General features: G+C 40.8%; 1 protein-coding gene across 3 annotated transcripts in view; it reads right to left on the minus strand.

Annotated features, from left to right (window-relative positions):
• Positions 1-14,445, minus strand: part of lrp4 (low density lipoprotein receptor-related protein 4) — a 163,728-nt gene that overhangs the window by 80,498 nt on the left and 68,785 nt on the right. For all 3 annotated transcript variants that reach the window (XM_084732518.1, XM_084732449.1, XM_084732582.1), the window contains exon 2: positions 10,910-11,056. In XM_084732518.1, coding sequence (XP_084588644.1) covers positions 10,910-11,056 — 147 coding nt within the window. The remainder of the gene's footprint in view (positions 1-10,909; positions 11,057-14,445) is intronic.

The raw sequence follows: 14,445 nt of genomic DNA on the forward strand, positions 1-14,445 counted from the left end.
TGCTACTTCATTTGTGCTACTGAGTGACTTTGGTGGTTTAAAAGAATATTTAGAATTCACCTAAGTCACACAATAACACAAAGAAATTCACAGATCCAGGCAGTGGAAGAGCAGCAACTCCTGTGATCTGCAGGGCAGAATTAGCGATTCCGCCTGTGGAGTCTGGTTGCTTTGGAGAGAGCGATAGTTGGTTCATATAGTGTACACCTAAAAAAAAAAAGAAAAACAAGAAAAAAATATCAGTTTAAGTGACTAAAATACATTTAGTTGCTGACTTTGTCCAGCCGTAAGAATAGATGTAGGAGTGAGCTAAAACTGATGTTTTTTTAAAGACAAAAAATGACTTGCTTTGCTTTGTTTTTCAGAAGTGGTGAGTGTTTCTGTGTTTCTTGCATTTCATCATCATTTCATCATGTTTAGGAACAACAAATTACACGAAATGTATAGCTGGTTAAAAGTAACTTCCACAGGCTTTGAAGTTTCTCAAAACATCAGAAGTCGCTGTCAGGTATATACCATGCTGAAACTGTGAATACAAAATCAGTCTGTTGTTCATAAATAAACAAATAAACGTGGTAAATATAACTCCACCAGGAGGCCCCGTTATACCTGACAGATATCCTGAAATGAATCCAATGGAGGGTCCTCACAAGTGTGTATGCATGTGTGCGTGCGTGTGTGTACCTGTGAGTGTGTGTGTTTGAGTTTATAGTACACACCCATTTCCCAAAATTCTCAGACTTGTGTGAGCCGACGGCAGAGGAAGCCAACAGTCATGCAGCGTTTTCAATCACGCACAACAGAGATTTTCTTCCATTTCATCTCACGTTCATCCCAACAACACACGCACAGACACACACACACACACACATACATGCACGCACACACAAACTGCTTCACATCTATCTCCTCTGCAGCCCTGTCTCCTCACTCTGGCCCAGAGCATTTACTCTTTCACAACCTCAGCTGCTTTCAACTCTGCAGGACTCCAACAGTGTGCCCATGAATCAGTGTGTGCGCATACGTGTGTGTGTGTGAGTGTGTGCTTATGTCCTGCTTACTTCAATATAAGTGAAATGCAGTGAGAGAAATAACTTGACGGATTATCTGAAACAGCGAGGGAGGAGGAGGAGCTGGGAGGAGATGGATGGTGAAATAACAGAAGATCTAGAAGTCCTCCAAGGTTATCGCGTCTTATCTGCTGTGGTTACTGTTGTTATGAACATCTTATATCAGTTTGCGTTAATAGATTTTATTGCCTTGAACTGGGAGGGAAGATCAGGAAAACAGAGAGTGAGATAAGATATGAGAGAAGACAGACAACACAAGTCAAACTCAATTAGACTGTCGGCCTTGTTTAATTTTCAGGGCAAAAGTTCAGAGGATACATTGAAAGGAAAACAGTGTTCTGCACACATGATGTCTTAATGATGTGAAAAATTTAGGCGTAGAATTGATGGCCAAAACTACAAAACTAACATCAAGGTTATTTAAAAAAAATATATATTTGAGACTTCTTAAGACCTTTTTAATATACTTGGAACCAAATTCATGACAAATTTCAAAACAAATGTATGTCAAAAAGTAATAAAACACAAATAAAGTTATAAGACATCAGAAAAATAAATGTTTAAGTACTCAAGCAGAGGTGAGTTTATGTCTTTTGGATAGGGTTGTACCGAATAATTCAAAGCTTCAGTCATAACATTGACAATTGAATTAACTAAGTCAACATCTGAATGCTGTGCAGCCTTTAGTTTGTTTTTTCATGTCTATCCATTCTGATTAAACATTGCGTTTCTGCACAGTTAGAGATAAAGATTATGCTACATTAATACAACATTATTTGCTGAAGTCTCGGAATAAACCACTGCACACTGAGCTGACTACTGTGACTTTATTGAGAGCGTACAACGTGTTTCACCCGTGGCTTCTTCAGCAGGGTCTGACATTAAACATGGCCTAAATGGCAAGGCCACAAAAAGTTGCTCTGTGGCCCCCAATTTTTGCAAGCAGGTGGACTAAAACCTTGTGGCCACCAAGTTTTAACCCCAGACTTTTTTTGAGCTTTCGCCCACTTAGAATTACAGGTCCACAAACATCCCGATTCCTTTGACAGTGACCAGTACTCATTGCCAGCTAGTCAGGGCTACCGAACCAGGAAGACCAAAAGGTGGACTCACTGAACAGCAACAATGAACATAAGAGGAGTGAACATAGCTTAAGTCTGTTGCTGCTAAGAAAAATTATACGGGCTCTCACAGGTGTGATGGCCAAATGTATTTGTGTATTTTGGTGCAGCAATTTATTTTGAGACCTCAACTGAGACGTCTTGCGACCAAACAGCACCTGATCGCTGATACTGTCTGTGCAGGGGGGAGTTCTGTTTACTTTACACTGTTTGTAATATTAGATTCCAGGGGTGGCTGCGTATGATTGTTTCTGAGTCGTGGTGAGAGCACTGGGTCCAAAAGTCAAAATTTATTAAAAATAGACAGACGTGATCATTTCCAAAATCGAAAACATATTTCCATCTGACAAAATATTCTGTTTCAATCCACATTTGTTGGCGTTTAGCCTTTCAAAAACAACATTTTCACTGCGGTTAAAGACCGTTTACTTTCCTGCTTGCCGAACACGAGGGGAGGCATGCATTAATGCAACAGTTAGCAGCAATCTAATTGCACCATGAATTATATTTATATAAACACAGCAGCAAAAAATCCTTTCACCTCTAATAAAAAAAGGGTAAGTCATTTAAGACAATTAACTCCTCTATTCAAATTTAGGATTTAAGTCAAGGATTTTTTCTCAGTGTAATGATGTCACTGCTCTGATGAAGGTCTCGGGACCGAAACATTGCATCTTTAAAAACGTTTAGTGCAAGCAGATAACAGTGTGCAGGAGTTCTCTTCTCTCATGCACGTGGATTTTCCTCCTAAACACCTGTCTACAAGAAACTGAAGGTGTGCATGAGCCTTTACTAAACTCATCCTACCAGGGTGAGGATGTCTAAGATACGACGACAGGCATTTAAAGCGTCATTTCAAAACAGAACAGAAATTACAATTGGTACAGCCCTATTTTTAGGTTAGAGCGAGTCCAATTAATAAAATGATATTTTTCTGAACACAGCCTTTAGTACTGGATTATCAAACATGCTGGCATAATAACTGTTTTACTATTTGTCTGTGCTTGTGTTCGTTTTTATGAGCTTTTGTATATTTTCTTTGATATTTTTATATACCATATGGCCATGTCATCACTTATGTGCTTTTATCTGTTCTGTGTAATTTTGGGCTCCCTTTTAATGTTTTTAGATGCCATCAACCTGCATCATAAAGCCGTCATCTTCCTTTTCATAATTTTCTCTGTCCTTCTCCCTTTTCATTCCCTCTCCACTTCAGTTTGCCTCCTCTGACTGTGCAGCCTTCGACACAATGAATGCTCACTGCCATTTCCATAGGAACCAGATTCATAAAGACTGCGTGTAACCTTCCATCTCCTTATGAGGCTTTATGGATGTGGAGCTGACTGCCAAGAGCATAAACATATATTCCTCTAATTGAGGAGTGCTTCATGACAGAGTCTCTCACAGCTCATACATTTGGCCCGCAATCAGACACAGTAAAATGTGTTATTCTGACCATGTGCCATCCGGAGCCATGTACGCCCTGCAGAGCTCAGACAGCTGTATCAATGAAAAAAAAGGGGGTGTTGTTAATTTGATGGAACGTCTGTGAGTTATGCCTTCATTTAATTTCATCAAGGCTAATTAATGTCCTGTCCTTGAGATGCGTGACCCTGTGACGTGCTCCTCCTGCTCTTCGACTGGTGAGGCTTGAAAAGAAATACTTTCTGTGATAGATACCTGTATCATCTTCAAATAGGAAATTCAAAAATGTAATCTAAGTTCAATTTTACATTTTTTTCTACATCTTTTGTGCTTTTTTTCCTCTGCACCATGGCTCACAAAGATCATCTCCCTTCTTAGATTTATTCTGAAGTTTGAGCTAAGGTCACAGTACTTGGCTGGAAAATTACAGATTGCCAGCTTCACTGCTGAGTAAGTGAGGGTAAAATGAAGTGTGAGACTGACAGACAGATCGGTGTAGCATCTGCAGTGATGTGGGTGTTTGTACCAGACTGTCTCGGCGAAGAGGAACTGAGCCTGATTGATCTTCCGACCCTCAGATGTACTCAGGATGGTGAAACAAAATGAGATTGTTTAGACCTGCAGCCAAAATGAGCTTCATTCACTGGGTGTCTGGACGGGCCAAAAGGCTGTGTTCAGACCAAAACCAGTCGCCTGTGGGAAAAAAAACGCAGCCTCGTCATTCCTTTGATTGAGGCCAGACTGTTGATGAATCAGTGGTGCCAACGCAGAGGCTTATCCCTCTAAAAATTTAAATCTGGTTCAACTTTCGCTGGACCACAACGTGACACCACCTAACAAGTTGCTGTTGATCAAATGCACGCAAGCACATACAGTCACTGTTAAGATAACAGTCTGTGACCCTTCCCTCCGGCCGTAGATTTAGTACCCTGGTTCAAGTGCGATACGACTAGGAACTCCTTCGTCCCTTGTGTAATAATGCTGCTAACTTCGTAATTTGGTATTCTGTATATTACACAGTATGTACAAGAAACATTTCTGTTCTTCTGTCTGTGCTTTTTTTTTGCGCACGTGTTGTTGTTTTTTTTATCTTGTGCCCTGACTGCAAGTCAAGTTTCCCACTTGGGACAATAAAATGTCTGAATCTGAAAGGCTTTTTATGTAACTAGTTTTAAAGTCTTGTATTAAACAATTATAAACAGCTGTGCAGTGTTTTGGCATCCGAAAAGCCTTCAATCTCAAATCTGAAACTTAAACTGAACTTCCCCGATCGTGTTTCATGTCTCAGAGGTACCTCGAGCAACATGAACCCATCAACACAGCCACTTACTTCTTAACGTTTTGACAATGCTACGGAGCAGCTCTGACGCCAGCTTAGAGACAAGGTGAAGGACTTGGACATTCGGAATATTTCCTTCATTCTGAAAGGAGCTGACATCCAATTGGCCTCCTGGATGTCTCCCTGTGGACATGCTCTGGACACGTCAAACTTGGGAGGAGACCCCTAAGTAGACCCAGAACCACTGGAGGCACTACAAATCCAGCCTGGAAATGCCTTGGAATCCCGCAAGAACAAACAAACGACCAAATATGGATAAATGGAAGGGAAATGAGTTGAGTGTCTTCCTGCATTCTTTACCGCGGAGTTGTGTAAAACACTAATTATTACAGATAAATCCTACCAGTGAAAACACTGAGCTAAGCTAACATTAGCTAGATAACGGTAGTGATGTCTCTTTTCTGGTTTCTTGAATATTTGGCTGTTTATTAAGCCAACTTCAATGTAATGACTGAGGAGAAACCCCATTCTTGCAAAGCATTTTGTAGCACAGCGTTTGCTAAACTTTGAAACTAGCACAAGGGAAATTTGAATATAAATTTAAATGGATTTTTAAATCAGTCTGCTCATAAACTGAATTAACATCAAATGATAACACAGCATTAACAAAAATAGTGCAAACTTGATGTTCACTGTGAAGGATTAGGCGGGGATATAAAACACACTGGCATGGTCCTTAAACTTCAAGTGTTTGTTTTTAACCAGGTAGATTTATGGTCACCGAGAAAAGACACTCCCCCTCACCCCTCTTAGCCCTGCACCCCTTCCTCCCTAGTGTGGTCCACTATAAACAGACAGATGTTACATGTGGGGTGAAGAGGAGACCGGCCGGCTGTAAAGGCCATTTCCTCCTCACCATCACCCAAGAGCAGCTCCTTTCGAGCAAGATAGAGTTCCTACAAACATTTGCAACACCACATTCTTTATCCTTCAATCCAAAAAACACACACACGTCCTGTACAAAGAGAATTCATGCATGCTCCTCTCCACTCCCTCTTAGGTCTCTGTGCAACTATGAAACTTTATACGGGGGAACGCAAGCACAAGACACGTGCGCACGCACTTACAAAGAACAGCCTCATCTGTACTACATAATGTCCACATGATTCCTGCAACGTAATTAGATCAGAAGTTTACACGAGTAGCTTCATAGGCACAGTTGGCCACTTTACCTCTGCTGCTATTCCCCTGAGTTTCACACACACACTCAGAAAAACACACACATTGCTCCAGTGAGACCCGGGACAATTGTGATTTCTCTGGAAATTGATAAATTGGTATAAATGATGAGTTCAAACAAAAGACTGAATGCCACGAACTACCCTGCAAGAATTCTGCTGAAAAGACGTATTGTTCTGTGTTTATCTGTGTGTGTGTGTGTGTGTGTGTGTGTTCGTTGTGATTCAACATTCTCACGGTCGCACACACTTCTGCCATTCCTGCTGAATTTGTGGAAACCGCTTTCTCCCCACTGCGCGCTGAAACACTGCCTCCGTAAAATTCAATTCTCCTCCGTGTTTAGAAAATGTCGTTAAAAACCATAAAATTTCACTCCTCGGTTTTTACAATCCGAGTGGCTTAATTCAATCAGTGTAAAAGAAGCCGAGTCATGTGGGCCTCGACTCTCCTCAGGGATGCACAAACACACGCATGCAAACGCACACACACATCCCTGACTGTGTGATTTGTATCGAAGGTCTTTCAGACCCCACACACACAATTTCATTTAATTTAAAAGAGCAAACACACGTGATATGGACATATTCTTTACCTGAAATCAATATCCCAGGACTTATTTCTACTAACTGTCCCTTAAGGCCATACTGAACTGGGGGAAAGGGCGTTTAAGTATGCTGCACCCTCAGCTGCAAAATCACCCAAATCTTCAGGAGCTGGTTTCATTTGACACTTTTAAAGTGATTATAAATAACGTAGAAGCAGATACACCTGGCTGTAGATGTTCTGAATGTGGAAAAATGTTTTGGTATCTTATAATCATGTAAATTCCTTCTTTGTTTTCATGTTATATTGTTTTATGTTTGTCTTATGTGTGCAACCATGTTTGCTGTACTGCTCATAACCAGGGCGTTCTTTTTTTTTTTCTTTTTCTTTTTGAATCTCAAGTCTTTTACTCCTGGTTTAATAAAGATTAAATGAACAAAAATAAAAAGCCAATCCTTTACTTAGCTGTGAGCTATTAAAATCTGCCATCTGGCACAAACATTTTTTAATCAAAAGAATGTTCAGTTTTGGTATTTGAACTGAGAAGTAGCACATTTCTCAACTTAATGTACTTTGACCTGATCTTTGGAGTTACAGAGATGTTCATACTGTATCAACGAGGGAATTAAAAAATACATTTCACGCATAGTTCCTGAATTTTTTAGCTTGTGTCCCCTTAAAACATATCAAGTTTTGCAACCACTGATCACAGGTTGCATAAAGATGGTGTGTAGTTTGGACTCTGAGCAGTTAAAAACTGTAAGAATGATTTTTTCTTCATGGATTGCAGATTATGAGGAGGTAAAAGTATCCATCATTTCACAAGAAAACTGTAAAGATTACATAATGGCAAAATGATCCGAATCTATTTTATTTTCCTTTAGACCCCAAGGTAAAGCAAGAGTAGAAAATGATGTCTTAAACTTTCTTGTTTTGTCTGACCAACAATCCAGAACCCAAAGTTATAAATCCTTTAACTATTAATTGAGAATTAAAACAGACAGAGATGAATTGCTTCAGTACCAGTATTCTCCAGGCTGCTACAGCCACAGTATCGCTCATCTATCATGGTATATGTCATTTTATAGCACAGTACAAATCAAAATACAGTAACTGTTCTGCAAATTCCATTACGGTTTAAAATAACCGCACTGTACATCATTAGATTTTATTATTTTCTAGTGTAATTTTTAAATTTGACTCTCCTCCTCCATGTTTTCCTGCCAGTGTCTTCTGCACAGCAGTTAGCAAACAAGCAGAGGCACATTACCGCAACAAAACGCTGCTCGAATCACAAGTTCCCTTTAGAACAGTGTTGCCAAATACAGCAACTTTAAAGTTATTGTATTTTAACTAAAATTACCGTACATACAGAAACAGCCTTGGGAAGGGGCCAGGATACTACATTGAATGACAAAATTACACCATGTGCACTACATTACCCAGAGGCTTTGTCACCAGAAGACGACAACCATTTATTGGTTCATATGAAATCAATTGCAGTTAATCACACAATCACTCCTTCTGTTCCTTCCTGTCAAAATAAAAGCCCCAGACTGTGCCACTGCTCTACCAGCTGCCTGATCCATGTGATTCTTTTGTGATTGGTTGTTCTCAAACAAGATTTTGTTGTGGTTTTAAGAAAACGTCAAAATTATTGTACATTCAACCTTTTTTGGTTTTATTGATCGTATATTGTGCAGTTGTTAAAATTATGGTATAAGTTTGAAATGCCACGATTTGAAATGTATGCTTTGCTGAAAGATTTTCGATTTCCCTCCTGTATGACTAAATAAATGAATACACTTGATCCGGTCTGTCAGTGTGAGATTTCTGAATAGAGAACATTTGGAGGAGCTGAGGCAGTGGCAGGACAGTCTATTTGTGCGGGAATAAACACTGACAGGTTATAGCTGCAGTGTTCGATGGATGGCCACTACAACAACATGAATCTCTGCGATATGAGCTCTGTGATTACGAGATTGACTGGAGTGAGTCCAAGAGGGCGAGCATGCGACTCCCCAGCGATGGAGCGGGGGGATCGATCAGACAGTACTAATGGATTAGGAAGGTCCAGCTAGATGCTCTGATATCTGTCAGCTGCTTCCGCGCGTCTCCTTAAATAAGAAACGAACCACGGATCGATACATGGCGATCAGACAGACTGAACATTCAACTGGCCAAAGATCAATAACACTTAGCATCCCCGCTCCCAGCCCCTAACTAGCTTAATGTGACAGAGGAAGACTGATGGGGAAAGAACATCAACACACGCACACACACACACACACTCACACACCACCTCAAAGAGGCTTACAAAGTGTCAAACAAAAGGGCAGCGTCTACTTCTCTGTTCTATGAGTGAGCAGGAGAAAGAGAAAAGAAGACCCTCACATTGACATTTCACATCAATACACAGAAGTGTAAAAGAGGAGCGGCGAAGATCTCCTCCACTTGACAAACTGACATGCTCTGCAGGAAAATACTCCTGTCTGGCTCTGCTGCCAAGACTTCCCTCCAGCCAAACGCCGTCTGGTGCCAAAAGTCACTCAAGCATTTTTCTGCACGGGGCACGCACCACGCAGAGAGCGCCTCGTTCTGCTTCTGCATCAGAAATACTACCCCGCCTGGACCAGTGACCCATTCACTGTTTCACTGGGTGATGATGGGATCCATATGGGCCCAATTATATTTTTTTTCTTACTATTGTGAACTATTTATGCAGGAAAACTCTGCCTGAGCACACTTGTACCTTTCTAGAAAAAAAAAAAGAAATCAGAAGTCGTGCACTTAAACAAATTCACACCAGGAAGCTGCCAAGCAAACAGGTGGAAGTTTAAGGCCTTGCCCAAGGGACCATGATAATATTCAGCAGAAAAAAATGGTAAATAGAACCATAACAAGTATTTAAAGGGACAGTTCACCCCAAAATCAAGAGCACATATTTTTCATCTGGCCTGTAGAGCTGTCAATCCTTTAGACTGTTTTGGTGTGAGTTGCATAGTTTTGGAGATATTGGCTGTAGAGGTGTCTATTGGAGCCCTTAACCTTGATCACACATAAATATTCATGTGGTTTGACTACTAAAGAGTGGAGTGACACTGGTTTTCAAAGCAAGTGGCCTAAACACTGAATATCGCCCACGCACCAAATATTTATGAGGTACGTGTCGCCATGAAGCAAAAAATACATTAGTGACATTCTTACTGCACTCAGATTACTGGTGCTGAGGTTGTACAAGATATAAGCATGTGTTGCACTTTGAGATAAGTTTTTTCTAGACAGGTGAAATACACAAAAATGTCAAGATATGTCAAAATACCTCAAAATGGCTGACAGGCTCCAGTGGGTTAAAGAGGTCAGCATTTCACCAGTGGTATAAAACAGAAATTTCCACACACCGCTTCGAAAACTCTACGAGTTCTTTAACTGTATACCGAAACCTTCAGTCTACTTTAAAAACTATAAAGTTAAGTGAATTTATTTTGTATAATTATGTGAAGGGCATAAAAAGAACAGCATGCACACTTCAGTCGCTGAATCAGTAAGCAGCTCTTGCAAAGAGACCTATTCATACAACAGCGTGGTAATTCAGCAGTCGTAATTGGGTCATTACGAGGCACGAAAATGTGTGAAAACGCCCAATTTATAATAATATATAATAAGAATTATAAATAAGAGGTAGGTGGGGACAGACAGTGGGAAGGGCCACTGTTAAGACTATATTCAGGCAAAAATCTTGTGCAGCTGCTTGTGTTTATACCCCATTTAACATTTGAGAAGTTGGGCTACTTCTATTTAATGGGAAAAGTGGCTTTGTGGAGAACCATGTTTATATTAATCAAGGAAAAGTTTTTAAAAGTATCTTACACAGACCAAATAAATTAAAAGTGAGACACATCAAAAAGAAGAAACAGACTTGCATGATTCAGTGCTTTGGCCTCAATGCCATCCTGATGTCAACACCTGCAGCTGGTCAGCAGGGTGAATTCAACATGGAGTCTGTTAGTTTCTGACATCTGCAATGATCTTAATAACTAAATCTGACTGTCAAAATCTCTTGCACTGATTTTTCTCATCCGTTTTGTTCACTGAGGATCATCAATTCCAGATGATTCTTACATCAATGTTTGTTAAGGTTTCAAACTGGACACATTCGGAGTCCATAAATCTTGCAGGGGTTAAGTCACAGGAATAAAAGAGAGGAGGAAAGACAAAGTTTGTGAACTCACTGCATCCGTCCTCGTCGCTGTGGTCGCCACAGTCGTTGTCTCCGTCGCACTGCCACTGGGCCGGGATGCAGGTACACTCTCCGAACGCGCTGACCGCACAGGTGAAGTGGTTCCTCCCACAGGAACACTCGGCGGTGCCCTGAACTCCTGCGAAAACAGAGGAAGGAGGAGAGGATTAGAGCTGATCGTCACTGAGGTGAAAGTGTTACGCGTGTGGGTGGAAAAAACAAAATTCAGACAACACAACATTCAGCTGAGGAGGAGTACGCTGGCTGCAGAGGAGTCACAGGGGGGAGGGGGCGGGGTTTACTGTAAGAAACATGACAGATTTGTGGTTCTGTGTGTTCTCAGGCCAAACCCACAAATCCAGCTCAGTATTAAAACAATGAATCTTACCCATGAGACCTGCTGCTTTGTTTCTTCACCATGATATATTTCACCCTTTTTAACTACTCCCTACGTGCCACTCTGCATGTGTGACAAAAGTTTCAGAAAACCACAGCCAAGTGATGAGAAGTCTGTTTAGTGACTTTAATGTGATTCTCCGTTGGATTTATGTTGCAGCAGTAAATTCCACCTGTCTGGGACTCGATGCAATTAAATCTAACATGTTTCCAGTTCTCTGAATCACTGCCCACATCAAAAAGTTTGTCTGGGGATTCAAAGGTGGTGCTTTTCATGTGAGCGGTTGTTCTCCGACTGGAGACACAACAGAAGACAATCAGGGCCGCTGTGCTGTGCTGAGGTTGGGAAATTCATGTGGAAAATATGGCAACAATTACAGAAGAAATTCGAGATGGGAATTGATAATATTTTACTGACACCAATGCCGTTACAGGTTGTACTTACTGGTCTGATTCTTTTTTAATTCCCTTATTCATTCTTGATCAATTTTTGTTTTGTGAAAACTTGTGTATGGCTACTTTATTCTAGAGTCAACACAACTTTTTATGTTATCTTAGTTTGAACACCATGTTGAAATGTATAACGCGGGATTTTACCCTTAGAAAAGGACATGCTGCTTGATTGGGAAGCTTTGGCGCACATACGTAGTGTCAAATACATGGCATTCATGGAATTTAAGCCCATGTTGCGTAAAGACGTTTCGGCATGTTGCTGGTGTTTCCTCCCTCACTTGAAACGATCATTTTACAGACGTTACAACATTACTAGCACTGCTTTTCATCTTTCTTTGTGAAATGAAGTCACGCTTTGGACCGCTTCTCCCTCTCTGTCACAACTCCTTCTTGTTGCAAGTGGATCAGACAATTTGGAACTGGTTCTCAATTCCCATTTTGAGATGAAATCAGCTCGACTATGAGGTTATTATAAATGGAGTGACAGAACTACTCTAAAGTCAGGACGCCACCAGGTACCGGAGGTATGTCTTGGACAGAGATGCTTTTGCTGTCTTCCACATCCTGGCTTCAAAAAGGTTGGAATTTATAGAAGTTGCTGGTTCAATGCTCACAGTCCTTTCTCCTTAAATTACCTTGATGGAGGATGAGGTGAAATAAGCTGAGAGGCTTATTCTTACGTCTGCTTTGGCAATTCAAGTTGAGAAACGTCCAAAGCAGTGTTTCCACTACATAGTACAGGTCAACTCAACTCTACTCCGTTTTGGTACGCTGCACTCGCCATCATCGTCTCCCTGTGCACGCAGAAAGAGCTACACTGTTCTTATTACAGAGGATATGAAGGGTTGGTTTTCTTGATACAACTGCACTTTGTCAAAAGACCATGTCGTGGTTTGCGGCCTGCCATTTTTGAGTTAATAAAGAATTGCGGTCGCCATTGATGGTGGTTCGGTTATTTAAAAATGCCAGGCTTGTGCAGGATCACGCAACCAGTCAGTGGTCTGCAGTGTTTTAACGTCAGCTGAGTTCAGTTGACCCAAGCCGGTCCACGCAGTGGAAACGCAGCTCAAGTTCGGTCTCCAATCATGTCAAAGCAGGTTCCAAATCAAGTCTCAAGTCCTTGAGGGCAGGAAGTCTGTTAGGCCTCTGAATGCTGATTATCAAAACCACACAGCATTTGAACTTTTCTTTCCAAAAGCTGAGTAATAGCGTTTTTACATAACTGAGACAAAGCCATTCTTTAATATTCAGCTTGCGTGGGTGTGCAGGGCCACCCCGATGCTGTCTTTTTTTATTATAATTCTGGGGTGTTGCTTGGTCAAAACAAAAAACTTAAATGGTTTTTCTTTGAAGTCAAGCAATTAAGTCTCAAGTACTAATTTCTGTGACTGAAAACTGACCTCAGTCCAAGTCTCAAGCCTACAGCAGCAACAGAATAACCCCTTCTGCCACATGAAGTGTCTTAAAAGCTAATGTCATACTTAGAAACTGAAACGGTGACTGTTCAGTCTGGATATCAAGCTGCTTTACTTAACTGTATTCATGTGCTGCTTTCTGTGTTTCAGGAGGATCAATATATTAGCAGCATTATTCAGCAGCAGCCTCAGTGCTCCAACAAGCTGTGCAGTGTAAACTACAGCCCAACAAACTCCATACAGCCACACACTGTAAGACTTCACAAAGCGACCAGCCTGTGGCCATACTGCAGTGATAGAGATAATTTCAGCTTCACCATTCAAAGACAGCAAAAAACATGCCTGATCTTAATATAAAGTGGCTCTCATAAAATGAATCTCTTCTGTCGGAGCATAAATGTGTGTTGCATGTGAAACAGATAGAGACAGTGTTACGACCATGATGATACAGCTGCATGGCCTCAGGTAGTTTGAGCTTCTCAGGGTGAGACAGTTATGTATACTGTGATGTTTCCAGACGAGATCCTTCGCGATAAGTAGGGACGGACGTCTTTTAAAAGCAGCACCGAGTGATTTAGAATCTACTGACACCTTTCAGTGAATAATGAGGTGACTGACGGGGTTTGTGAGTTAAAAAAATCTTCATTTAGTCAATTCGCCTGTCTGACAGAAAATCTCTGATAGATACACTGCTGGGATATGGTCTTTTCCTATTTGCTTATGATTACAAATTCTTTATCACCACTCTAATTTTAAGGTTAAAATCAATATCAATAAAGAAAGTATTACCTGAATGCAACAGTATCTAATTAAAACTTCCCATCTCCTGGACTCGCACACTGTGTCCAATATTAAGATCGATAATCCTCCATTCTTGGCTCAGCAGTGGTTTCCAACAGTTTTGGTTTGTGATGCCTTATATTAAAAAAACGGTTTATTTGTCTATTTATTATCAACATGTCCTTATACTTAAACAGCACAAGTGGTCGTTTGCCAGTGACTTTCCAGTAGGACACACAGCAATTGGCGGGTGCCACTGACACCACATCTATACTATAATCAACCTTATTTTGATAAATAAGAAATAACCTTACATGACATTAACAACAAACACACACTCAGTCTTTTCTTTAGCCCAAAACATTGCTTAATGGCCCTTTAATATGGCTCAAAATACCTCATCAAACGCACACGCGGTCCATACGTTCAGTCTGCCCCGATTTCCCACCACAACAGAGACAAACACAGCATCACCATACTTTCA

Source organism: Lutjanus erythropterus, chromosome 1, assembly GCF_056507025.1.
Source record: "Lutjanus erythropterus isolate fLutEry1 chromosome 1, fLutEry1.hap2, whole genome shotgun sequence".
Lineage (NCBI taxonomy): Eukaryota > Metazoa > Chordata > Actinopteri > Lutjaniformes > Lutjanidae > Lutjanus > Lutjanus erythropterus.